The sequence below is a fragment of the Folsomia candida genome, unplaced genomic scaffold, assembly GCF_002217175.1.
Source record: "Folsomia candida strain VU population unplaced genomic scaffold, ASM221717v1 Fcan01_Sc001, whole genome shotgun sequence".
NCBI classification, from domain to species: Eukaryota; Metazoa; Arthropoda; class Collembola; order Entomobryomorpha; family Isotomidae; genus Folsomia; species Folsomia candida.
Genome location: NW_019091193.1, coordinates 554727 through 582048, shown reverse-complemented (window position 1 = coordinate 582048; position 27322 = coordinate 554727). Strand labels below are relative to the sequence as shown.

The 27322-nt window shown below is 37.8% G+C and overlaps 4 protein-coding genes across 5 annotated transcripts; 2 read left to right on the top strand and 2 right to left on the bottom strand.

The window, feature by feature from the left end:
• Nucleotides 1-108: 108 nt before the first annotated feature.
• On the bottom strand, nt 109-4689 carry LOC110858871. Of its 2 annotated transcripts, none has more exons than XM_022107759.2 (5): nt 4448-4689; nt 3195-3255; nt 1504-2800; nt 1145-1320; nt 109-637 (listed from the first exon to the last, which is right to left on the bottom strand). In XM_022107759.2, exons 2-5 carry the CDS (start codon nt 3237-3239, stop codon nt 566-568), a joined length of 1590 nt encoding a protein of 529 aa, XP_021963451.1. In that variant the 5' UTR covers nt 3240-3255; nt 4448-4689; the 3' UTR covers nt 109-565. The 2 variants fall into 2 exon arrangements, with proteins under 2 accessions (XP_021963451.1, XP_021963455.1); XM_022107763.2 differs by lacking the exon at nt 4448-4689 and adding an exon at nt 3884-4018.
• Nucleotides 4690-12207: 7518 nt separating this feature from the next.
• LOC110841589 lies at nt 12208-13453 on the top strand. Its single transcript, XM_022087276.2, has 4 exons — nt 12208-12453; nt 12882-12992; nt 13140-13208; nt 13297-13453. The coding sequence occupies exons 1-4, from the start codon at nt 12277-12279 to the stop codon at nt 13327-13329; spliced, it is 390 nt and encodes a 129-aa protein (XP_021942968.1). The 5' UTR covers nt 12208-12276; the 3' UTR covers nt 13330-13453.
• A 4506-nt stretch (nt 13454-17959) lies between these two features.
• Nucleotides 17960-18764, top strand: LOC110841669. Its single transcript, XM_022087358.2, has 4 exons — nt 17960-18216; nt 18289-18399; nt 18490-18558; nt 18631-18764. Exons 1-4 carry the CDS (start codon nt 18043-18045, stop codon nt 18661-18663), a joined length of 387 nt encoding a protein of 128 aa, XP_021943050.1. The 5' UTR covers nt 17960-18042; the 3' UTR covers nt 18664-18764.
• A 4530-nt stretch (nt 18765-23294) lies between these two features.
• Nucleotides 23295-26910, bottom strand: LOC110842024. Its single transcript, XM_022087726.2, has 6 exons — nt 26717-26910; nt 26309-26594; nt 24636-24988; nt 24297-24553; nt 23926-24224; nt 23295-23866 (listed from the first exon to the last, which is right to left on the bottom strand). Exons 1-6 carry the CDS (start codon nt 26840-26842, stop codon nt 23721-23723), a joined length of 1467 nt encoding a protein of 488 aa, XP_021943418.1. The 5' UTR covers nt 26843-26910; the 3' UTR covers nt 23295-23720.
• Between the last annotated feature and the right edge of the window lie 412 nt (nt 26911-27322).

Below are 27322 nucleotides of genomic sequence, written 5' to 3'. Positions count from 1 at the left end.
TCTGAGACATTGACCGAATGTTTTTACAATTATGTACCTAATTCAGAAAGTTGGAACGCTGGATTTCATGCAAAATACATTTTTATGTATGTACCATAAAGCCTTCACTTATCGTTTTCAAACTTTTATTAGGTTTGTAACATACTTGCGAATTTCTACATAAAACTAATTGTATTGTTGGACATATAAAAATTCTGTGTTGGTATGCATACATGCTATTCATATGCATATACATATATATTTATCTAACAAATAAGTTAAATCAATAAAAAACTTATATGTAGATCTAAAACTACACAATTTGCTAACTTTAAACTGCTAATGTTCATATCTATAAAAACGACAACGACGACGTAGGACTAACAAAGTACAAAAATCCTGGAATATCTATTCAAAATTAGTGATGTGCATCGTTTGCTAGAAAATTTGACATTTTTGACCTGCCAATAAATTAAATACGATCGAAGCAGGTTGAAGAAAAAAACTTGACGCGTTTTACGTACCGTACGACTCGTACGGTAATATGACGAAAAGAGCGATCCCAATCAGTAGATATTTCCGGTATTTAGTAAAATTGTACAGGTAAGTTTTCATCACGGATGAAATTTATGATACGATGCGCCGTTGGTCCGCGGAACTAGGAAAGCAAAATTACACTCTGAATAACTTGGGGACAAATCGTCACCCATGGAGGTTCTAAATATATAAAGTGCTCTATTTTCCAATAATGACTTAAAGGACGTTTTGTCACCAACGGGAAATAAGTCAAAAACTCGGATAACATTGTTATTTAAAAAATCAATAAATATGTATGTATTTTCATGAAAAAAAAACTTGTATTTAGATAAAAAAAATTTTCAACTTGTTAAATAACGACGTCATGCAAGTTTCATGCGCTATTTTTTTACGTATTTACCCTTGGTGACAAAACGTCTCCTTAATCATTACCAAAAAATTGAGCACTATAGTACCTCCACGGGTGTCAATTTGTCTCCAAATTATTTAGAGTGTACATACATGATTAGTCGGTATACAATTACTTTTTACATGTATGTACATACATATTGAATGTCCATATTGATGTACATATATACGTATTCAAAAGTTAGTATGCATGCACGTAATTACGGAAGAAAATACTTACTATCACGCCGGAAATTACTACGAGTTCCAGCCCCTTCGTGGCGAAAAGGACGCTCTCAAACTCTTTGATGAAATTCTTAATACCATATTTTTCTATTTTTCCAGACTCGTACAAATCATCCGAAATATCGCTGGTGGGAGACTCTCTGAGAAGCATGAGTTGCTTAAGTCCTTTTCCTATGCGACAATAAATATGCACATATTTTAAGCAATTGTACAAAAATAAGTATGGAAATAATAGCCAAAGAAGAGTAGCTTATCTAAATACAGCGAAAAATATTTCTGTGTCACCAACTTTATAAATATTTTCAACCCATTTTGTGACCTATGCACGCACGACAAACCCATTAATGTACCCACCTTTAAATAGCTCCTTATTGTCCGAAAGCGCCTTCACAAAGTCCGAAAGGCTCAAGTCCATCGTCATATTAAGCGTAATCTTCTTCAACCCCCCAATCTGCAGTAGCAACTCGAGCTGACTGCTAAACACGGCTGGATTCATTTCCTCTGGCGCATTCACCTTATGCAAAAAGTATAACTCCACCTCCGTCACGGTGGGATAAACATTTCTCAATTTCGCCAACGGACCCAAACTCTCGGTCAAGTCTTGAACCACGATTTTCCTCACGGCCCTCGACAACACCTCTTTCGAGCTGAACAACACCTCCAAAAACTTATCCAGCAATTCCTTCCCCGCCGCGGCGCTACAGCCGAACAAAATGTGCTCCAAATTCTTAAACTTTTTCGCCGCCCCGATCAATCCCCCCATTTCGTCGGGACATTTAAAAATGTCGACGCATCGGTTATGCAGCACCTTCAATTTCGGCATGTTTTCCGGCAGGGAAAAGGTATCCGGGGCCGTATCCGGGGAATACTTGCCTTCATCCGTGTTCAACCCGATTTTCAAGTAGATCAAGGAATTCGCAATTTGCGAAATCAGTCTCGTCAACGAATCCCCATTGAAGGCCTGGCTCGACCCGCCCGGCCCCGTTTTGCCTCGGCCGTAGTGAAAAAGCCGGGAAATGTTGGGAGTCTTGGCTAAATCAGGGTACAGATTTCCCACGATGAATAGCGTCTTCAAATTTGGCGCGGCGTTAACAATCTGTTGCATAAAGGTATGGGGCGGGTCGTCCAGGATGAAGCGGATATATTCAAGTTTAAACTTCTTGGGGAGGGGGGAATCAAACGTGGCGACGGTGGGGTCAATCCCGCCCCGCCGACGGGGACACGTGACACTTAAGCGCTTCAGCTTTGGGCAGGATTTAGCCAGGATTTTGTACAGGGTGGGAAGAATGGTGAGTCTCGAGTGGACCTTGATTTCTTGAATGGTTTCCGAGTACTTTTGACACATGGTGGAAATTAGCTTTGCTGCGGAGATGTCGGACGCCTCCCGCGAGTGGTTGCTGTCGGCGTCTAAGTGGGTGGTCTGACACCCTTTCGAGATTTTGATCCATCGGGCCAACTTGGGGGTGGAGATGGTGGGGTAGATTTGGTCGAGGAATTTGGACGGGTCGCAGCAGGCTTGTTTTATGCAGGGGTTCAGTTTGAGGCAGAGTTTTGGCCGGGGGAGGGAGAGGATTACTTCGTTCCATAGCTTAGAGATGAGACGGAGGTCCTTTCCGGAGAGGGATTTGTACTGGAAGATTTCTTGTAGAATCTAAAAAAAATGGGGGGGATAATTTTTGGTGATAGTCTAATATTGGGGGTAGTCATTACGAGTTGTTCGTATCATTAGCAACGTTAGGGAAAAAAAGCACGAACATTTTGTCTGGAAAATTCGAAATAGCGCATTTCCAACTTGGAAATTCCAAGGCGAGTACACATGTATTTTGTTCGCATGTTTTTCAAAATTATGCTTCAATGCGAACACTCTACCTCGTAATGAATACCCCCATTATTTGGTAATTATTCGATACATATTCCTAGATTTGTAAGGTCGTGTTCATGTGTTGGGCATTATTTAAAAAATTTCTAATTGCAATTTACTGAAAAATTTAATGATTACATACATATTTTATTTTGCAAAATGCATGCAAAATGTAACAACTTACAACTGGATTGGATAAGGCTTGAGCAACCGGCGATAAATGGTCCATGGTTTCCAAGCGTTGTCTATTTAAGGAAACAATGAAATAAAATAATACACTTTAAATTCAAGGTTGAACTTTGGCAATCACATTGATCAATATTTAAGTAATATGGATTGTGCAAATTGCATTTTCTAATAATAACATAAACATATTTACGATGAACAGTGAACACACCCGTAAAAAATGGTGGTGCTTGTGCTTACTTATATCTTGAATTGACTGTATATCGATATGCATTTATTTGCGTAAAATTTAAATGATGCAATAAATACACACTCTGATGTATAAATACATCAGAGTCAATTTTTTCTAGAATACAAATTTGTATTCTAGAAAAAATTGAGCAAAATTTATGTTCATGTATACTTATGTACATACATATATACATATATGTACATATGCACAATGTACGTATGTACATGAGTATGTAAGTTAGTGCGTGTACTTACATATTATGTATGCACTATGTACATATGTACATACTTGCGAACATATACATATACACATTGAGCGTACTAACGTAAACCTTCGCATGTCTCGCATATCTCGCAAATTGAGCATAGCAACATAACTTGCGAAGTTTTGCGAGATATGCGAGATTTCGCAAAAATTTTGCTGGAAAACCATGGGATTTTTCTTCGCAAATTTACCTAGCAATTGGGCATGTTCTTATTTCGCAAGATTATTTCGCAAACTTATCCTCACCATCCCCAGTAGGAGAAATTAGAGAAATCCATGGAACTATGGAAACAATACTAAAATTTGTGTTTTTCAGTAGATTTGCGAGATTAGAGAGATTTACGAAGTCATATTTTGCGAATCCCCTCACGACAGAAATATTTTGATCTTCGCTAAATGAGTTGCGATGCGAAATAAGAAGTTGTCGTGAGTACGCCCATTATTTATCGTACTTATAAACCTGACACAAGCGAATATTGTATTACATAAGGAATGTTTTTATCTTTTTAAATTGTGTATAAAGTCCAGTCGTTATGTATGAATGAAAATCTTGCGATCAGTGCAAAATCAGGTAGCAATGCTATGAATTATAAACAATTTTTTACAACGCACCGGCCAAAAAAAGGATCAAATTCTTATTAAATATCCTACTTTTAATTTAGCCTCATCTGTATATGTACATTTGCAAGCTTTCTTTTCACCTGTTTTGCAAATAACTACACCATTTTTATTAGTTATTTAATTATGCACGTTACCTGCAAATAATTCTCCCTGGTGTGGTTATTAAGATGAGGAATGTTTTAATTTAAATGATACCCTTCCCATTACGAGGTAAATATTTATAAAGTATCCAATTATTTCATTGCTGAATGATTTTTCCCCTACATTTTTTGTTAAAAAATTAATTATTGAACATAAATTCTACTCTTTGTCGTTGAAACTTTACTAAAACTCGAACATGGCAAGGTGAGCACATGTTGGTTTATGTGTATAGTTCGACGTGGATAAAAAAAGTTTGAGTTAAACTTTGCACAAGGCAGAATTTAGTTCTGACTTGTGTGTTAAATGGGTACAATTTCTTGTATGCATTCATGGGGAAAGTATATGCAAGATGTGTAATGTAACATGTTTTCAAGATTCGTCATATGTAAATAAATATGCACATGCAACATCATATGTATAACGCTGTGGTTAACCTAACCTAGCCCACAATGTTATGTGTTTGTACATTGCGTACATAATACAGAGCGTCGCTTTTTTATCTGATAAGGATTTTGACCTTGAATAACCCCGGAACGGTTTGTCGTAGCGGGTCAAAATTTTGAACAGAGGAGCATGTTATCCTCAGATGAGTGTGTGCAAAATTTCAACTCTCTACCTTGAAAAATGCCTCCCCCACAGCCCCCAGAAGTTGAGACAGTCATAAAAACTTTTTCCAGACTTAAGTACTCGTACAGCCGAAAGACAAAACATCCTAAAAGTGAAAGGAAAACGGTTTCGAATTCTAGAATCAATAAGGTATAGAAAAATATAGGTAAAAAGCGAGAAAATTTGAGTTAAGGGCAACCACCACCCCCTCTAAGAAGGCAAAAAAAGTGTCAATTCCGACCGTGTTTAGGAAAATTGACCTCTTGACCTCAAAAGACAATTCACCGACCCAAAAGGAAATTTCCCGTAAGGTTGGGGTGTCTAAGCGTTCAGTGAAAAGAGAAATTAAGATTTTGAAGAAACGACTTCGTCGTGTAGCTCGTGTGCATCAGCTGACCGAAAAACAGGAAAAAAATCGTGCCCGTCTTTGCAAAAAAATTTATTCAAATTTTCTGTTAGGGAATAGGAGTTTGTTATTGGTGACATTTGACGAAGCACTCTTTTCCCCACAAATTACTAATTGGGTTTGAAGAGCTTACTACACGACAAATGCCGAAAATAATTCACGAAAGTCAGTGCTTCTCCGTAAGCAGAACTTTTGTAACAAGTTTATGGTGGTGGGTGCAATGTCGGATCGTGGTGTCCTCCCACTTATCAAAGTCCCCCAAAAAGTGAAGGAACCTGTAAAGTATGATGTGGACCGTGTATTAAAACCACTTTTAGAATTACATTTTCCTAAATTGTAAGGTAAAAAAATAAATGAGGTGATTTTTCAAGATGACGCAGCGTCTTTCCTGATGGCAGAGTTGACCCTAGATTATGCAAAGGACCTTGAAGCTAGATTGGGGATAAAAATCACTTTGAATAGTGAAATACCTGTACAATCCCCCGATGTAAGTCAAATGGACTTCTTCGGCTTCGGATACTTAAAAAGAAAATTTTTCTGCCGAGGCCGAATATTTTAGACAGAATTTGGAAAGAGTAAAAATGAGTGTTTCAACTTCTGGGGGCTGTGGGAGAGGCATTTTTGAAAGTAGAGAGTTGAAATTTTGCACACACTCATCTGAGGATAACATGCTCCTCTGTTCAAAATTTTGACCCGCTACGACAAACCGTTCCGGGGTTATTCAAGGTCAAAATCCTTATCAGATAAAAAAGCAACGCTCTGTATGTATGCATGTACATAGATATTACTGTCGTGAACGAAATTTTATTTCTACGTATGTACATAAAAATGTTCCGTGTATGTACTTACATGCATGCACACACTCTTAAACATAATGCTACCCTTTGAAAATAAGTGTATTCAAAATTGTGTACGAAGTTTGCTACGCTAAGTTCAGTATAATAAGCAAATACTCTTTTTCAATTAGCGTTACTCTGGATTTTGTACAGTTTACTTAATTTAGATTGCATTTAATTTCAAATAGTTTTAAAAATGGGTAGCAGTCTATTTAAAGGTACATGTATGTATGTGTGTACACATAGCAGAATTATTGTTGTGGGTCATCTCGTTTGCATAAAGATATGAATAATATATATGCTTATTTTCGGCGATACGGGTCTTCCATGTTAAGTAATTTCTTCTATTTTATTGGCTAGTGCATCAGTATTTAATTGTATTATGTAAATATGTATGCACATATATGGAAATGAGGTGACCAGCAAAAATAGCATAGCAGGCATATATTATTGAATGTAATTATATCGCTTATTTGTAATGAAATGCATACATACGTACAAATATTATAATATTGCTTAGAATTGAATTTATTTACAATCAAATGTTTGGTTTACAAATTTCCAACTCAGGCAAATTTAAAAAAGCGTACATATGTTTATGTATTCTCGTTTTTTAAGTGGACAAATAAATATTATATATAGTATGTAAATTTATGTTTGTACTAGTAATAAAATTTAAGCAAAATATTTTTCTAGCATACATTTATACATACAAACAATGTAAATATATAAGTATGTACATACTTATGTACATCTAAGTAGGTTTTGGTTTTGTTAGATATATGTAAGGAGACAAAAATTAAAAGTAAAAAAATGGATATATAGATAATTTGAACCCAGATATTTATGTATTTACGGATTAGCACCCCCCACTGTCGCACCCACCGCAATCGCACCCACCGCAGTCGCACCCACCACAGTCGCACCCGCCAAAGTCGCAACCGCCAAAGTCGCACCCACCGCAGTCGCACCCACCACATTCGCACCCGCCAAAGTCGCACCCGCCAAAGTCGCACCCACCACAGTCGCACCCGCCAAAGTCGCAACACCCCACACTATCTTCACCATTATTGTCGCAGCCACTTAAACAATTGTAATCATAATTCCCCTTACAATCACACCCAATACAGGATGAACTCTTCTCTTTTTCTTTAGATTTTTCCCATTTCTCGCTTGATGAGCAGCAGAATTCTATTAAACAAGCCCACCAGCCCGACTTGCTAATTGGAGGGGATGAATTGTCTCCCAAATTGTTAATCGGTTGACTGGACAAGCTTCCTTTTTGCAGGTGCGGTTGGTCAATTATTACCATATTTCCTGGGCGCAAGGCATGGTTTTGGTGATGCTTCAATTTATAATTCAAATATATATCTAAATCTACATTTGAAAAAAAGTGTGAAGCGCAGATATTTAAATTCATATAAATATGTAAATGTATACTTACCTGTTAATTGGGCCATAACTAATTGCACGATTAGTGCGAGAAACTGACAAACTTTTGGTAACAAAAAGTAAAAACTTTGACTCCTTTTTTGTCTTCAAGCTTCATGTGTCTGAATACTTATGGATGGATGAGAGTTTGGTGGAATTTCCCCCTGTTTTTGGCACGACTGCCGTAAACATTGACCAGAGTTGATGACGATACATAAATATCTGTTCATGGCATGATCATTTTTGCTCACATTTCGCAGGAAAAAGGTGACGTGACTCATCCTCGCAGTGTGAGTTTTTGGCACCCATCACATCTCACTAGATAATATGTAGAAACTGATAAGTAGTACTTATTAAGTACATGGAATACAAATGGTTTTTATCCCATACTTGTATGTTTCGGATGTGCGTATGATGTGTCGACTGTCGACTGTCACGCGTTATGCGGCGAACTCGAAGAAAATCACTTTGCATTTTCAGTGTTCACAAGGAGTGAGAAAATCGGCCAAGCTAAGCAGTGATACAATGTATGTACACACAAATGTACACTTTTAAAAAAGTATGGTACTAAATCATTACTGACTGGAGTAAGTATATGACTCCACCGGTACCGTAAAGAGAATTACCGTTCAGTAATGTGAAGGTGATGAAAGACCACTCAGAAACAAACCATTACCAACCCGGTAGGAAGTTATCACTAAATTAATACCAGAACGGAGTATATATATGACTTTACCACAATTTTAACAATAAGGATGGATTTGAATGACGGGATATATATGTATGTACTGATATGTATGTACATATGCATGTATTGTTTGTATTTTGAGGGATTATGGTGCACAATCAAAATTTGACAAAAATTATGAATCAATAACACTAACTTTTGGTTTTATAGTGTAAACATGTTTCTTTATTTAATGTTCTGCACAAACTGTATGCACATATATAAAGAACAATTAAATTTATTTGGATCAAAATCTACAGGGAAAATCATTACGTATACTTCTCATCAATCTCGTTCGGTTTAATGAATCCATCCTGATTCTCATCCAAATTTTCAAACTCCTCCAGAACATCAATGTCCATTATGTCTCGCATGGTACGAAACTCATGAATGTTAATACCACCGTCCTTGTCCGTGTCGAATTGTGCCATGACAGCGTTCACTGACTCCCTCATCACAGCATCATAATCTGCGGCCGTTTGTCCTCTGGGCCCTGGGTCGTCGCAAAATGGAAATTAGCGAGATTCATTTATGTACCAAATAAATGTGACTTCGTTATTAAAAAATTAAATACTTTCATGTAAAAAAATCTTATATTTACATAACTAATAATTTACTTTTGATTTTTATAATTTAATTTCCAATTTAATCTCTACACTCTTAGAAATGGGATTACGGTTATAACCAAAAAGTAAACGTAAATATGTGACTCTACCACCGTGGTTATAAATTTGTCACCAACTGGTTATAAATTTATTAGCTCTGGTGACAATTTAATACCAAGTCAACGAAACTTTATAATTAGCCGGTGACAATTGTAACCACTCGATGACAAATTTATAACCACTTTTTGGTTATAATTGTAGCCCCATTTCTAACAGTGTAATTTTTCTATTTTTTCTAATTTTGTCCATTATTTTAAATAGCGGCGTAGCATCTGTTTAATAAATGAATGCTGGATAAATTTAAGACGATTTATGTAGAAATATGTCCACTTACTGGGATAATCTCGACATCCACCCTCACAATCACAGCCCCAAATATTGCACGGTCCGTAGCCGCAGTAGGGCGTGGGAAGAGTGCAGTCAGCGCAGATGGAGTCGGTCGAATACTGTGGGGGGCTGTCTGGCGGGCTGCCACGGCACACCCAACCATATTGTTTCTGACGGTGGCAGCAGTCCGAGGTGACCAGAATGGGGAGGCAAAGGAGGTAGAAAATGTGAGAGAAAATTGGTGGAAACTTATTTTTAGTTGGCATGGTAACTGCTTCGAAATATTTAAGGCTGAAGTGAGGCGAATTGTTTTTTATGGAATTTGTAATTTGAGGTGTTCATATATAAGTTTGTGATGCATTTAAATGTTCATTACAGAATGGGAAAGTTTGTTATGCAATTCATTTATCCTTCCGACAAGGCTACTGGATTTCATAAATGGAAACAAAGGAGTTTCTCTACTTAGGTCGTAATCAATACGGCATTGTTTTATTTGGTTGGAGACAACGGATGTACCACAATTATCGTATATTTATGTATACATGAGTTTGTTAACTTTGAAGAAATCCGGATTAAAATATTTGAACCTTATTAGCTCACCCTGCATAGCACGGGAGCTATTGAATTCCTCTTGTCCGTCCGTCTGTCCGTCTGTCCGTCTGTCTGTTGACGAGTTTTTTGCATCAATTGATGCGAATTAATAAGTCCCTGCTCCATTATTACCGGTCTGAGGAGCACCATATGTAGCAAACAATCCGTACGCAAATGGTGCAAGTTAATTCAGCAAATAGATCGAGATAGGACTATAATTTTGGAATAAGTAGCACCGTTAGTACCGAGCAATTGGTTATTAAAAATGATGCGTATCAATTGTGCCATCTATTTCCCCCCAAAAATTAATGATGCGTAACAATTGGGCCATCTATTTCCCCCCAAAATCATGTCAGATTTCAGTTCTATTTATTCCATTATTCTCCACCATTGAGGCTAAAATATACAAATTTTATAGTAAATAATTGGAGAAGGGATGCCCTACGCACCAATGGTGCAGAATGTCGGGAGGAAAAAGCTTTTATTAGCTCACCCTGCGTAGCACGGGAGCTATTGAATTCCTCTTGTCCGTCCGTCTGTCTGTTAACGACCTTTTTGCATCAATTGATGCTAATTAAAATGTCCCAGGTCCATTTTTTCATAAATTAATAGCACCGTTGGTATCTGACAATCGGAAACACCAAATGATGCGAAAGAATTGGGGGCTTTGATGCATAACGCACCAATAATGCATACTAGTCAGCGGATTTTATTAGACAATTTTGACATAAATTTTTGAAAATTATCGTTGATCGTTGGTAGGTAATTCTGCACCAGTGATGCACAAGTTTTGGGGTCTTCTCGATGCATAATGATTATTCATCTATTTTGTGTAATTTTTCTGCACCATTGGTGCAACATTGCATAAAAATTATTGATCCACTTTGTTTAATTTTTCTGCACCATTGGTGCAACATTGCATAAAAATTATTGATCCACTTTGTTGGATTTTTCTGCACCATTGGTGCATAATTGCAAAAAATTATGTATCTATTTTGTTGCATTTTTCTCCACCTTTGGGGCAAGTTATAACCAAATCATTATTACAGGGTGAGCTACTTCTAACGTTACTACGGTTTATTTATAATTATGACGCTTTCTTTGCAGAAATTTTGAATTAATTAGAATTTTAGTTAGAATTTTGGATAAGGACAGACTCACAGACAAAGCATTTCCATGAAGGTCCTTTAATAATGTAGCAGTTAATGTAGCAACGTACAAACTTCGCAATTTTAGTAATAACGGTTCTATAATTTTTTAAAATAAAGACGTCCTTCAACTCTCTTAGCACGTATGTATGTAACGGAGCATAAATATATGTATAAGGGTGTTTAGATTATAACTTATACATGAAATTTTTTTTTTCCGAAAACATTGCACAATTTTATGATAATTTTGAACTTTACGGGCTTTAGAGTTTTTACTTTACGATATTAGAAAGGATTGCGTCACCTTCACACCGCTCTTTCCATTCATTCGCAATAAACCACAAAAATCAAATCCTACTTGATCCGGATTCAGCAGATTTAATTTTTACTAACCGGACCTCTTAGCTAAATATGTATGTACATACACTTTTCGAACCCAAAATTCTGCCCTACACAAATTCCAACCACAAGTTCATGGTGTAAAACATGGTACATGCGGTTTAAATTAAACCGTTTAATAAATAAAGATTATATGCTAATTTGATGAAAAATCATTCCCTGACCACGTGCAACGCATACAAATCTATGTGTGTATGTTTATAGGAATAAATCTAATATATGTATTGATTTTTCGGTATCAAAATTGCTACTGCTTGGTATTAAAATTATATTCGTCCATAAAAATTTGCTACTGATATGGTAAAACTTTAATAGCGAGCTATTACTACAATGTATTGCCTACATATATATCTGTACCACTTTGGTAGAGTAAATACTGGATTTCTAACAGTGTATATTGCTTTATCCAGTGCAGATTAATTGTTGCAAGTCAACATTTGCATAACATTAAGGCTTTGTATTTTTCAGTTAACCAAATATTGTACATTTGTACAGTATAACCTTGATTAGCAATTTTTACATGCACACAATTTCGTCCAGGTGTTTCAATAATCCCGAATTGCATAACAATGTCACAATTGACGTCCATACCAACTCGTATAAAACCGAGAAACATTTCTACTTTAAAGTCACTCTGTTCTAAATAATAATTTTCACCTCAGTTCAAACTCGAACCCTGCATTAAAATGAAATTAGCCACCGCAGTTTCCATCTTGGCACTTGTCGCCATGTCATCCGCCCTCGGAGAGATTGGGTCCGATTTGATCTCCACGTTGAGAATTGTCAATAAACTCTGCTACTTCCCCGGAGACCATTCCGACCCGATCGCCAAACGGTTTGCCGACTGTTACAACCTCATCCCGGTAAAGACATTTGAAATTAGCAGTTATTTGCTACCAAGTTTTGTAACGAAGTGTAGCCGAAATGGTTAAAATTCGCCATAACGAATTATGCCAGAAAGTGGCAGAGTTATGCACATCTTGCGACCGCCGTTTAACAGATATTGAGGCAATCCACCCAGTCCGTGGTGACATTGCAAAATCCGCAAATTCTGTAAACCTACAAACTTTTACAAAATTTTTACAAACATTTCTAGGGCGAATTTCAAATTTTTGTCAACTTGCTTAGATCAAGGGCGTCTCCTTTTTTTGTACAAGTTTGTAAAATTATTTTACGAAGCCTACGGATTTTACGAATTACTAAGTCCTTCGTGAATTGTCTCGATGTGTACACTGGATAAAAAACTAACCATACAAACCTAACGGTCTCAATTATTCGTTTGGTTTAACAGGCTGACGAGAAAGAAATCTTCACGGTATGCCAGTGGTCTACTTTTGGGGTAGATTTGGACACCGAGGAGCATATCGATGTGGCCTGCAAGAATCCACTGTTGCTCCCAGAGGTAAACAAATAATCATACCTAAAGCATATGGTTGATTTTTAAGTTGATTTGGTTACCATTTGAATTGATCATATCATTTGTGTGTGTCCATTTTCCTTAAAAAGACTTAGGTTCGAACTATATTTTTGTATGTATTTAATTCAACAGTACGCCAAATGCTTGAAGACCTCGTTCAACGATGACGCCAAGATGGACGCTTCCGTTCTGACGATTAACGTAAGTTTTGCAAAATTTGTTTAGCATTTTAAAAATGTATGTTCTAATTAAGTACGTCTTGCTTAAAGTTATCTTTCTTTGTTCTTAGAAATGCCAAGGTGCAATTTTTGGAATGAAATGAGACAATTTCGACCGGATCAATTAAGAAATATTATTTTGACAAACAAATTACGAACACCTTGTAATTTTAGAAGTATCTAAATGTAATCAGGAATAAACACAAGTGCAAAAAACTATAATGCAAAACTGCATAGTTAACCACCAATTTATATTTGTGAGATGCATAGAACCGTACAATTTCCTTACATATGTATAAGTATAAGACATACACAAATGTGCTCTTTTCACCATCATCTCCATCAACCTAGACAGCTTTAAAATAGAAATACATTTGCAATACGGAAACCTTCATGTTTTGGTCGAATTGTCAGAAAATAATTTTTCAAAATGCAAACCAATCTTTGCATATTGACATGCATTTGAGATTACATATCCTAACATACTATCCTCGCACTCAGCCCTTGCACCTCATTTGCATATTTTAACGCATTCGCGAGAGCCATAGAGTTTATTCAACATGGAAAGCTCGTATCGCCGAAAATGGGCTATTGAGATTTATGCAAATGAGGTGCAAAGCCTAAGTACGGGGATAGTACATACAGGCCTGTCGCGCCTCTCAACCCTAATGCAACGAAGCAACCCCCAAATTTTGGTCGTTCACGTACTACATGACTCAAACCCCACGTGGGAGCAATCATAAGGGTTCGTATTTTTGAAGTTGCTTCCAAAATTTATATAAAATACGAACTTGTAAGAAAATGTTGATGTAAGGTCTCAGGTCATGACCTTGAAGGTCACAGGTCACATGGACGACAAATGTGTCCTCTTTACCCCCCTCAAAAATGGTGTCATTCGAAAGATAATATCAAGGGCTTCAACTTTAGTCCTTATCACTTATGCTCTCCGGCCACACCCAAGGCCTGTGGAAGTGGTTAAAGTTTGCATCAATATTTATTTGTACGAAATTGATGCAAACTTTAATCACTCCCACAGGCCTTGGGTGTGGCCGGAGAGCATAAGTGATAAGGACTAAAGTTGAAGCCCTTGTGATTATCTTTCGAATGACACCATTTTTGAGGGTGGTAAAGAGGACAGGTATATAGGTATGCATGTATGCAGAGCAGAGTTGGGACTTTTGATCAGCTCCTCACCCTCCCCTCCCCTCACCCATTCCTCAAATTTTAAGTCCTCATCCTCCCCTCCCCTCACCCATTCCTCAAACTTTAAGTCCTCATCCTCCCCTCCCCTCACCCATTCCTCAAATTTGTAGTCCTCCTCCTCTCCTCCCCTCACTAACTCCTCAAATTTGTAGTCCTCCTCCTCTCCTCCCCTCACTAACTCCTCAAATTTTTAGTCCTCACCCTCCCCTCCCTTTACCAGTTCCTCAAATTTCTACTCCTCATAGGGTCGTGAAATGACAAAACCGTCGATTTTTGAAATCCCCGCTCAAAACTACGTCTAAAACGGTCGAGACGAAAAATTCAACAATTTTCGACTTGGGCGACATCTACACGGTCATGGTATCGTCACACGTCGAAATGATGGCGATTTTTGAAATCCCCGTCTAAAAATAAGTCTAAAACGGTCAAAATAAAAAATTCGACATCTTAGACCGTTTATGTCATCACCGTAGCGCCGTGACTTTATGATCTACGACGCCCATCTTCGAACTCATCCGTACTTCAAAATTAGAAACACGTCGCGAACACCGCATGGCGAAATTTGAATCTGTTCTAAAGTTATCGTGGATAAAGACAGACAGATAGACGGACAGTCACAGAGCGGACAGTAGTATATGTATATATCTGTGTCTTACTCCCTCCTTTTACTCGGAGTAAGAGGAGTAAAGAGGACGAGGAGTAATTTACTCCTCGTCCTCTTATCCCCTCATCGACTCCTCAAATTTCTACTCCTCGTCCTCCCCTCACTAACTCCTCAAATTTTTAGTCCTCGTCCTCCCCTCTCCTCATTAATTCCTCAAATTTTTAGTCCTCCTCCTCCCCTCCCCTCACTAACTCCTCAAATTTTTAGTCCTCGTCCTCCCCTCTCCTCATTAATTCCTCAAATTTTTAGTCCTCCTCCTCCCCTCCCCTCACTAACTCCTCAAATTTTTAATCCTCGTCCTCCCCTCTCCTCACTAATTCCTCAACTTTTTAGTCCTCCCCTCCTCTCCCCTCATTTTGGAGCAAAAACACTAGCTACTCCCCCTCTTTACTCCTCCCCCTCACTCAAAAATGAGGACGAGGGGCAAAAATCTCATCACTGATGCAGAGTAAGCATTTGCATAGTTTTCAATCATTCATGGCTATGTAAACACAAAATGTACATAAAAAATAATGCATTATCGAAAAATCATTAACAAACTTTTTTTAAATTTTGCATATGACTAAGGAATACATATTTTTCCTAAAGTTTTGTAAATACCGTAAAAACTCAAATAGTAGCCGGGGGCTACTACTTACAAAATTGGTGTCTGGGACCCGGCTACTATTTGAGCAAGGCTACTATTTGGGCAGGGTCACTATTTATTAAATGACGGAAAGATGTACGGCTACTATTTGCACACAGCTATTGAATTTTGTTTCCATAATCAGGCTCAAATTAAATGTTAATAAGAGCACCAATTTCTCCCCTAGAATCGGAGCTATGACAATTCTACTGTTTAAACCTGCTCTTAATCCATTTCTTCGATGAGCCAAATTTCGTGTTTATTTCGATTTTTTGTATGTAATTGCGATTAAACTGAACTATAATTGAATTACTTAAATGATCTGGCTACTAGCCAGATCATTTAATGTATGACATTTAATGTATGTATGTATGTATGTATGTATGTATGTATGTATGTATGTATGTATGTATCTTTATTGCATAAATAGCCAGTAGCTCTTGCAAGTCACAATCACATTTAGTTACATATTTTAGTCAAATTTTTGATTTTAATAATTGTGATAGTAGTGATAGTAGTCAGGGGAGTAGAGGGAAAACCAGACTATGGTGGCCAGTCTGGAAAACCTCTACCTGAACTGGAAAAGTTGCCCAGTTCACCATTCGGCCCTGACTACCTGTAAACCCAGGTTCGACCAGTGAATGACAGAGATTATAAGCGATTTGCATATCGGAAAATGGTGACATCCAAATGAGTAGGCGCCGTGCTGGCAGGGACACGACGGGTATTAGGCTGGAGTGGAGCATTCATGGACCACAAACTAACCAAGGACCCATTTCAGGGTTCGGCCTAAGTGACCCCATAAAGGGGCCATGATACACCCCACAAACTAACCCCTCCCATCGCAGCACATGACAAAGTCATGGGAACCCCGTAGACCTAGCCCAGCCGCCCCCACCAGCACTGCGCACACTCACTCTTCCGTCGACCACCCCCACATGTTCACCACCCCAATTTATCAAACAAAGGTCTTACCTGGGGGAGCTCCTCTAAGGCGTAGATCCTCCCGTGCACAGAGTCCGGTGAGATCCATCTTCGCCTGATGGCTCAGCTTGTCGTTGCTGGGACGGGTGTGGCAGGGGGTGTCACCAGGCACGTAGGTGGGGGGTGTGAGTGGACGAGGCTCACATGGCGTAGAGGCCTTAGGACACACTTTACTAGCCCTGGCACACCAGCGACCCAGATGGAAGAGAATCCAGATGCAGAGCGAGAGGGAGACACGTTGTGCACGGTTGGAAGTCAAAGAGGAACTCGTATGACATTTAATGTATGACAGCTGTTTTCAGCTTTTAGAATATAGTTTTAAGCTAAAACACAGTTAAAACCCATTAAAACCCTAATAAAACCCATTAAAACCCAAATAAAACCCATTAAAACCCAAATAAAACCCATTTAACATGGTAAAACCCGTTGGGTTTTATTCATTAACAACCCATTAAAACCCATTAAAACCCAAAAAACCCAACCCAATAAAACCCTGGGTCGGAATACCCTGCTGGCTAGGAGATGTGTGGTTAAGTTGATCCACAGCTATAATTCGATAAAAGCTACTATTCGGGCAGGGCTACTATTTGGGCAAGGTCACTATTTATATAATTATGAAAAAATGCAGGGCTACTATTTGAGCACGGCTACTATTTGAGCAACGGCTACTATTTGAGTTTTTACGTAGATACATGAGCATCCGGAAATATAAAAGTGCTAGATTTCCTCATGAAGTGTATATATAAATTCACTTATATGCACTTATATATTTGCATCCTACATGATTTGCTGGCTGTTGTATTTCTTATGCAAGTTTCAAATCTAGACTGGGTCAAAAGCTATAGGCCTAAAAGAAAGTTGATAAAATATCTAACTCAAAACTGGAAATTTTCTACCCTCCATCCTCCTTTTAACGGGTTTCACCCCATTTTTAACATGTGACGCAAGTTGACATCAAGACACCACCCCCGTTGCGTTATGTATTTCATGAACGTTCCCTAAAAAGTCAAGAGGGAACGTTTAATTCACCTTCAAACATAATTAATTTTTTAAGGAATCTGTATCCATGCAATTGTGTATTAGCTTAAAAGGCGTGTTTTAGGCGTGATCTAGATATGTACATAATCGGCAAATATTGAAGTAACAATTATAAATTTGCACATCTGTTTGCTATTCAAACGAATAGTTCAATTGACCAAATCCTCCTTTGATGAGAAACTATGTACGTCATAAAACTGTATAAAACCGACGGTATCTCTACAACTCGATCATCACATCACAGCCGTTACATTTTCTAACTATCCCAAACTCCTCAAAATTCCCAAGTTTCCAGTTTTCAAAATGAAGGCATTTTCCGTCATCCTTTTGACCTTCGGTCTTATCGCGGCTTCTTCGGCAGCAATCGGTTCGGATTTAGTCTCCACGCTGAGAATCGTCAAGAGCCTTTGCTACTGCCCGGGAGATCATTCTGATCCCATTGCTGCCCGATTTTTCGGCTGTTACGACCAACTTGCGGTAAATTTAGTTAAAATTCCGAGGGAATATGTTTGATACCAAAATAGTTTTTGGAAATTTTGAAAATTTTAGGCCGCCGATAAGCAAAAGTTTGTTTCCTGCCAACAATCCATCTTTGGAACTCCGTTAGACACGAAGGTTCATGTTGATGTCGCCTGTAGAAATCCTCTCCGACTTCCGAGCGTAATTTTCCATACTAAAATTTCTGAATATTTATGAAAATATTGAGTAAATATATAATGTATTCCTTACCAATTATGCGAAATCAAACAGTACGCATCCTGTCTGAAAACCGCTTTCGGAAACGATGCCCAAATGGATGCAGCCATTTTGACAATTAACGTAAGCCAAGATTTATTAAGGGTTAAATATTTCAGATTTAGATTTTTTTAATTTATTTTATTATTTATCTAGAAATGCCAAGCGGCTATTTTCAACTTGCGTTAGTAACTTACGAAAATGTGACAACAATGTTAATGAAAAATAAAACTAACTGAAAACCTACATAAATTGTGTTTAAGATCAATAAATTTTAAAAAAATCAGCAATAACCTATTATATTTAAACATGTGCATTACATCCATGGTGCAAATTTAGTATTTATAAGTTAAAGCCGAAAAAATTAATCACATGTGAGAAAACACACAAAAAAATTATTACTACTATTGGGAAATATTCTTTGTGAACATTTATTTGAGGCAATTTACAATCATTGATAACTTTAATAAAATCTGTAAGTTTTCGAAAATAATTTTATATACAAACTTTACCGAATTAAAACGAAGTCCTTGATCAGAGTTAGTTTTCCAAAATGTATACCCTAATTTGCAATAGAAACATTATGAAATTTGATAGAAGTTTGTAAGTTTGAGGAATTGACGGATTTTAAAATGTTCCCAAGGCCTCCGTGCATTTCCTCATTATTTATCCTGCATCACGGACGGAGTACATATTTTGCAATTCATTTTCATACATACTAAGTATATAATAACTGATGAAACTTAAGAGTAGAAAATAAGCCGACTTTGTTGTTCAGCTTTGTAGATACATACATATATATGTGTGTACAATGCCATAGTTTTATTTATTAATGTGGCAGTTAATATGTCTATGTATATTACAGATTATTTACATAAGCGCAAAATTCAAATATCGCAGGAAACTGTCAATCAACTTCATACATTTTTGTGCAATTATCTGTATCTGCCAACTATACCTGAAAACTCACCTGACTCGTCTCCAATTCAGGTAGGCTAATCAACAAATTAATCGTATTATCCAATATGCTCTGCAGAAAGTAGGTTTTCATCGATTTATCCATCACAAAAATTATGAAGCCCCGAAATCCCGCGACAATCCTGAGGGGGCGTAACGGTCGGAATTTCTTCCTAAAATATTTCTTGTCGAATGCCCCATTTCCTCCCGAACTTACCTGCGCCGTCCACTTGGTCAAGGCTTTCACCGAATTTTCATGCATGCTTGAGCAGACGGGTATCAATTGTTGTGAGATGCCCAAAATGGCAAATGCGAAGAATGGAAACATGACGTAAAATCCCAGTGGAAATACTTGATGCAATTTCAGCGTTGCAAAGAGAGCCGCAGCAGCGAGCCAGATTCCACACTCGATAAGCTCAAAGGCAAGAGTCGCCTCAAATCCGTGGAATGAGACTTCAATGATTTTCAATTGGGCGTAGTCCGAGTAAATTTGTTGAATTTGCTTGATAGGATGATCACCGATGCGACTAGAGAATAATTGAAATAAGGGGATGTACATAAATTATGTCATAAATTATGGGAGGGTGTGTGAGAGAGAGACGATTTGTGCCATAGGTGGAAAAAGGGGTGTAACACGGGACAAGGGGGTCTGAAAAATCCGCATTTATGCGTGACATTATTTGTGGACATTTCATATTAATTGGTCCAATTTTAAGTGCTTCCGGTATAAAAGAAACACAAGAAGGAAATCACTCCGAGAAAGTGCATAATTTCTTGCAAGAAATGCAACAAATCAGCGCCATCTAACGGAAAATCCCTAAATCAGCAAGTACAATACAAAGGGTGAACCATGTATATGTATTTTATGCATTTCCTTTTGTTTTCTAATCCGAAATTAATCTCAACACCGAGGGAAACTTATGTACGGCTTAATCTCAATCCACAATCCCCAACTTGTTTAAATGAATCCCTAATCCTAATCATTAATCGCACTTTCATTAATCCCAAGGCCATGCAAATTAAATGTATAAATAACTTGGATTTACCCAGTTTCTCCAATATCTCTACGCGACAATCCCCTAACGATCCTGACAATCAATTGGGTCGGAGCTATCACCAGCATTCCCATTACGGCCAAGATTCTCGCGCTTTCCGCAAAACCGTCGTAAATCATAATGGCGGAGATGGACCTGAGCACAATTTGAGTCCAGAGGTTGTTAAACACCTTGGCGGGTATGACGTCTTGCAACACGTATTGGTACACGTCCAAGTTCTCCATCATTCCGAATACCGTTGCCAAGAAGGGGACCACCGGAAGGGGGCCCAGCATGGCGAAGACAGCCACGCCAAAGGTGTCAAGTTCGCCATTGTTTAACCTCCAGATCGGATAAGCTGACGGAACATCTACGCCTGAAAAGACACAAAATATTACGTAACCAGCTTCTTTGGTAGTCAGCATTCAAATCATATTTTTAACCGCGGTATGAAAATCATTGTGGCGAGAGAAGTGTGGGGCAGACGTGTTATTCATAAGTTATTACCATGGAGTCGGATGACACATTGACGGTTTACTGTATTTCAAGAATAGATTTTTGGGCGAAACACTAATTTACTAATTTATTTAAAGGACATGGTTTGCAATTTCAAAAATTATTTTTTTACATTTTTAAATGTACTACTTTCCTGACTTAAAAGTGAGAACAGTTTGATTTTCCTTGAACCTTGTGAAATTGTGGCCATTTTAGAAATTTGAATAGGGGTAAGGTGAGATGAAAAATCAATAGCCCATCATCCAGTCATCCACTAGCACCTTAACCTATTTACCTACCGTCTTCCGGGAACATCTCTTCGTATCGGCGCACCAACCAGTTTATCCGTTGAACGGCTTCTTCTCCACTTTTCAGAACGTATATCGTCGCCCCGATCACTATCGTTCCCGCCGTATTCATCATTACGTACCCAAAGATCTGCTTGACTTTAATCCGCGGATTGGGTTTGACAATTTGACGCAAAATCACGTACCAGGCGCATCCAATGCTGAGGAAGTAAAACAAGAAAAAGATTGCGCTTAACCATGGCGCATAACGGGGAATGTTTTCCCGCGTGATTTTTGTGTACTTGAATCGTCTCTTTTTCCCGTCGAATTCAATCGGAGTTCTGGATAGGTACGAATTCATGGTAAACGTTAAAGATAATGCTTGATAAGCTAGGCGAGTTGGCATTTTGAAGAGTTCGCCGCCGTCCTCGGCGGAGCCTGCAGAAGCGACTAAAAATATTGGTCTAAAGAAATTTGTCTATTCTTAAATGACATTTCGACCTCTTATACAAGTTAATTTTTGTGGGATTTGCTTAATTTTTGCGAATTGTGTTGTAGTAATACCCATGTACATACATACATAATTTTGGCATTGATGGGTATCTGTATGGTCCCTTATTTAAATTAATGTCGGTAAATATGTATGTAATATGTATGTATGCCCGAGACATTTATGCAGTGCTCGACACATTAATGCCTTACGCATTGTAAATACAACTCTAATTGGGGTAGACCTTGTAAGGAAAACGTCTTGAATTATTTAACTTTGCTCGAATTGCTTTATTTTGAATATATTTGAATAGGACTTAAAAAGTACGCTTTAATATCTCATTTATGTATGATTTATTATTCAGATAGTAAGAGTTTGAAGGAATCAAATACATATGTATGTATGTATGTTTATACTTTATGCATGTATGTACGTATGCAAAATTCGGCTAATCATAAATATGTAGATAGAGGCAGTTAGACCAGTGGTGGTAGCAAATTTCATCATAGATAATTGGCAGGATACACAAGCACACTCTAGCTAGCAAACTGGTATTAAAATCTAACCATTGGTTAGATTTTAATCTCTCGGTAAATGTCATTGGTTAGTAACCAATGACATTTACCGAGAGGTAAATGGAGTTGTTACACAGTAGTAATAAAGTTTATTAACAGGGTTATTACTAGTTGGTAAAGATACAACTAGGCACTATTGGAGCCATACCTTGAGTTTTTACTGCGATGCCATGAATTTACTACTCTTCTGGTATTATCAATCCGTAATAATTATTTACCGTTCCGGTAGAGTCATATGCTTACACAGCCTAGTAATGATCTGGTAACATCTGTGGTTATGTTTGTTTTTGTTTTCTTATGTGTTTTTTTTTAATCCTCTTGTTTCTTCTTTTCCTTTTAACTGTATATATTTGCATATCCCTAGTTTTTATTGCATAACTAGATAAATTAGTAATTTATTTTTAAATTTGGTTAAAAAATTGGGCGTACAAATATTCACAAATGCCTATTTACATACCTCGCAATGTTAAGCAATGATTAAATTAGGTAATTTTCAAATTGTATTATTTCCTAGTTACGCATCCGAATTTCAAAAATTAGGTTTGTCCTTCGTCTAGACTAAGTTGTTTATAAAGATGATGCGAGTTATGCATTTAACGGATGCCACCGAATTTTCATATTATGTACATTTTGGCTAAAGGTGTTATACGTATGAACATTCCTAACTTGCATATTTATAGATTTTCATATCCATGGATTACTAGTGTTTAATTAGAGAGCATGTAAATATTGTATTGATCTACAGAATCCTGGAAAGCACGATACCATTAATAACTAAACTACGCAGGTTTATGTATGTATGTACAATTCCAGAAACTCATTCTGTTGACCTGCACTCTAACTAGCTTGGAGAAAAGTCGTAATTCATGGACGATTTATTATTGTGCTCTTTATTGTAGGGTGATCATTTTGTCAGCCATAGAAAATATGTATGCATGTACATAGATCAAAACTTCTGTTTGAAGCAGAAGTCACTGCGTTATTAGAGAATTTAAAATTTTTATTATTTGAATATAAAATTTTTTACATTAAATTAGTAGATTATTGAATTATCTAAGACGTTACATATCCTTCGTGCATGAATTTACGTATTGATATACACATTCGCCTTTATTAAAGTAATCCAAGAAGTCCCGTAGCCTTAAAGCAGTCAAACTGACCTGAACATTTCGCTCAGATATGAATGCAATTAATTTTATTCTGGGTATGTACATACTTATATCACTATTTATTATTAATCGATTATGTAAAAATTTTCCAACCACTACCTTTCAACCAATATTAATAGTCTAAAAACAATCGGAAAGGCTTCCTGATAAATTTAGATTATTTTCCAAAATTCAAATTACCTATCAGAAAATTTTCCGAGGAAATTGCGACACTTAATATTAGCGTAATGAGCTTGACTTCATTCCACAAATTGTAAGTCATCCAGCTCCTGCATAAAGCCACACGCTATTTCTTCCGCTTGACCAGGGCGTGGAAGCAGATTCTTATTTCCAAAGACACCGATCCTCAAATCGTCCCCGTATGTAAGCAGCCCAACTCCAAGCACTAAAGACGGCATGCATCTTTATTCCAAGTTGAATAAATGCATAAAAAAACACAATTACCTGGGAAAGCGACACAAAATCCGTAAATCAGGGACATTTCTTTGACCACATAGCCACAAAAATTTGTCTGTTCCCGCGGACCGGGAACATTCCCAACATAAATGGTTCGATAAGATTCATTGCTGCTGATGGGTATTTGATTTAAAACAGGTCGCGGAAGGGTCCCGATGGCATTCGAGATTAGGGCTGTGGTTACGGAGTATGTTGATTCCTTCATGGTCCTGAGTCCCTCGTGGGTACGAATTAGCCGTTTTACAACATCCAGTTCCCCAATGGGGGCCAAGTACCTGCCATGCGTTCTGTAGCCAACAACATTAGCCGCTAATGATTAGAGCTATGTACCTAGTTTGGCCTGATATTTACTAGCTTACATGTTATTCCCCATGGGGCGATCCCTCTTCCAAGGTGGGAGCAAAGGAGTCTCCACCGTAATAAATGAAGTCCCTTTCGGACACAATGAGGTACGAACCGCCCCTAAAATTGCTGAATGCATAACTGCACTTGCAGTCACGCCATGTTGTGCCCCCAACTGTCGAATCCTGCTGAACGCGATGGGTTCACTTATATGAAAAGTGTAACGGGATGCTGCTTCGGAGGGTAAAAAGTTGTCACTCAAAGGAATCCAATTCTGAAGAGTAAAGTCAAAGTAAAATTAGTTGCTGTGAATAAGTTAGCTTTTCAGAAGGAAAATTCACTTGTCGCAGTGTCACCTTTCCCTCTTTGGCCAGACACCCACTTCGAGACGATTCACGGCACGTCTCCATAAAGTCGTATGGCATTCTCAAATACCGAATTGGCGATATACTTCCGGGCTTCTTGGATAAAATGGTTATGTCCTTAGTGCATTGTTCAGCTTGAGGTTGTACCATCTTCTTGAGGAGATGAAAGCTGCCAACGCCATCTATTAGAGTGTGTTGGAATCGGAGCAGTGCAACCGTTGTGGGTGGTTCGTCCGAATTGTTTTTCTTACGAACGAGTAAAAGTTCCCAAAGGGGCCCGTTTACTTTGAAAGGTTGGTGTGTTAACTTTGCTTTGAAATTGACTAGATCTTCATGCGTCATTGCTGAAAGTGTGACACACACGAAAAAAATATAATCAATGTCTGCTGTATAAAAAATAAGAAATTTCTCTTATGACTTCAAGAAATAAAGGCCACGTAGCGGACAGTTTCTATACATAATTAAATTCAGTACACAGGGTAGGGTAACCCGCTAGATTGCCAGATCCAAAGGATTTTGGGATCACAATTGACAACAAGCTATCTTGAAAACCACATTGTACGAACAGAGCTACCAGGGGTATGTTTAAAGGGTGGCAATCTCAAACTATTAGGAGTACTCCCTCCGCGAGTCCTTCGTCAGTCTGGTTCAAGTGCCTGGGGAGTGGAACTTAGTACCTGGGAAACGTCACCCAAAAGTTCCGATTCCCTGGACTTTTTAGTTATGCAAGTTACAGGGAATCTGAACCCACTTGTCGCAGGATTTAGCGGGTGTCGATTCCCCGGTACCCTATTAGACAAAAGTTACGATTCCCCGGAACCCAAGATTTTTCTTCCATTTTTCATAAATTGGATAAAAATCTGAAGAAAATTTGAATTATCTCAAATTAACCTCCCACAAATGAAGAACATTTGATAAAAAAATTAGAATTTTTTATAGTTGCAAAGGTCCCTAAAATCACAAATATCTGACAAATTTGAGGAGCGGCAAGCTCAAAAAGGTACGGGGAATCGTCACCCAACAATTATTTTTAGGAAAAAATACAATTATTTTTAAGGAAAAATAATTGTAACATAATTTTACAGTTATTTTACATTTTACAGTTATTGTTACAATTATCACGTTATTATTATGTTACAATTATTTTTCCTTAAAAATAATTGTATTTTTTCCTAAAAATAGTTGTTGGGTGACGATTCCCCGTACCTTTTTGAGCTTGCCGCTCCTCAAATTTGTCAGATATTTGTGATTTTAGGGACCTTTGCAACTATAAAAAATTCTAATTTTTTTATCAAATGTTCTTCATTTGTGGGAGGTTAATTTGAGATAATTCAAATTTTCTTCAGATTTTTATCCAATTTATGAAAAATGGAAGAAAAATCTTGGGTTCCGGGGAATCGTAACTTTTGTCTAATAGGGTACCGGGGAATCGACACCTGCGACAATCCTGCGACAAGTGGGTTCAGATTCCCTGTAACTTGCATAACTAAAAAGTCCAGGGAATCGGAACTTTTGGGTGACGTTCCCCAGGTACTAAGTTCCACTCCCCAGGCACTTGAACCAGACTGTTCGTGTCTATCTGGTCTTGAACCGATGAACGCATGGATTCAAAAAGCTAAATCCACCAGTCGTGAATTAATATATTTCTCAGACCTCTGATTCACCTTCTTTAATGGTCCTCACGGGATTCTCAACTGTGGCGGCCTTAGCCCAAAATGAAAATCCCCAAAAATACGTGATCGTCCACTCCATTTCCGGATACAGCAAGGCGCCATTTTCGTCACGAGCTGTGAGTATCTGGGTCCTTAAGGTCTCCTGGATGTGGTCAGGATCTACTTCCCCCTCCAATTCCAGATGTCCTACCACCGTACTTACGGGACACGTGTGGATTCGATTATAAGAAAATATTGCGTCTCCAGGTGTCACCATCTTGATCAGATCTGGTCTTGCCTATGCAAACAATTACCCGGGTATTTATCATGAACCGGAGGGTCGGGTTTGGGTGGGGCTGGGTTTTCAAAAATCCTTACCCAGCTCACCACTAATATGAATCTATGCAATTTCTGCCTTACCAGTAATGCCATAAGTTTGACAAGGCACCGATAAACGTAGAAAGGGAGCCATGCCAAAATTAAGGGGGGCACAAACAACCACAATGGAAGGTAGAGGGTAACAAGGAAGGCTGAAAGTTTCGTCATGGTGGTGATACTGCTTGACCGTGAGTCGGACAATGATTAACATCTAATTTCAGGGAGACATATTTACTTTATACCGAACGAACCCAGACTAAGCTGCAAATCAAGGTTCCAAAACGATTAGATTACGAAACGCGTCAAATAGTATCTCCCACAGGGAGCAATGCATTGTAAATACAATGCATGTCTTAAACAAGTTCGTTCATCTATAAAAAGTGTGCATCTAAAATATATAAATTCTCAAAAGTACCAAAAACATGAGATTGGTAACCCTGTTTAAATAATTCGCGTCTTAAAAATTCAACCCTGCGATAATACGTAGATTTATTGATAAGAGATACTTATGCTTAAATTATGTACCTGACCCACCTCATTTGTTTCTTAGTTGTCATTAAATTGTATCAATTAATGAAACATTTATGTAAGACAAACCTGTTTACAAACGAGCAGGTGGTCTAACCTTGTTGTGATCTGCATCTATAA

What these genes read in the sequence shown, in the direction of transcription:
- LOC110858871 (XM_022107759.2), bottom strand. Translation starts at nt 3,239, where the DNA reads ATGGACCATTTATCGCCGGTTGCTCAAGCCTTATCCAATCCAGTT. An exon ending in CAATAAGGAGCTATTTAAAG is followed by an intron (nt 1,321 to 1,503) that starts GTGGGTACATTA and finishes ATTGTCGCATAG; the next exon opens with GAAAAGGACTTAAGCAACTC. An exon ending in TAGTAATTTCCGGCGTGATA is followed by an intron (nt 638 to 1,144) that starts GTAAGTATTTTC and finishes TTGCTTTCCTAG; the next exon opens with TTCCGCGGACCAACGGCGCA.
- LOC110841589 (XM_022087276.2), top strand. Translation starts at nt 12,277, where the DNA reads ATGAAATTAGCCACCGCAGTTTCCATCTTGGCACTTGTCGCCATGTCA. An exon ending in ACTGTTACAACCTCATCCCG is followed by an intron (nt 12,454 to 12,881) that starts GTAAAGACATTT and finishes TTGGTTTAACAG; the next exon opens with GCTGACGAGAAAGAAATCTT. An exon ending in CTTCCGTTCTGACGATTAAC is followed by an intron (nt 13,209 to 13,296) that starts GTAAGTTTTGCA and finishes CTTTGTTCTTAG; the next exon opens with AAATGCCAAGGTGCAATTTT.
- LOC110841669 (XM_022087358.2), top strand. Translation starts at nt 18,043, where the DNA reads ATGAAGGCATTTTCCGTCATCCTTTTGACCTTCGGTCTTATCGCGGCT. An exon ending in GCTGTTACGACCAACTTGCG is followed by an intron (nt 18,217 to 18,288) that starts GTAAATTTAGTT and finishes TGAAAATTTTAG; the next exon opens with GCCGCCGATAAGCAAAAGTT. An exon ending in ATCCTCTCCGACTTCCGAGC is followed by an intron (nt 18,400 to 18,489) that starts GTAATTTTCCAT and finishes GAAATCAAACAG; the next exon opens with TACGCATCCTGTCTGAAAAC.
- LOC110842024 (XM_022087726.2), bottom strand. Translation starts at nt 26,842, where the DNA reads ATGACGAAACTTTCAGCCTTCCTTGTTACCCTCTACCTTCCATTGTGG. An exon ending in GTCTGGCCAAAGAGGGAAAG is followed by an intron (nt 24,554 to 24,635) that starts GTGACACTGCGA and finishes TTTACTCTTCAG; the next exon opens with AATTGGATTCCTTTGAGTGA. An exon ending in CGCCCCATGGGGAATAACAT is followed by an intron (nt 24,225 to 24,296) that starts GTAAGCTAGTAA and finishes TGTTGGCTACAG; the next exon opens with AACGCATGGCAGGTACTTGG.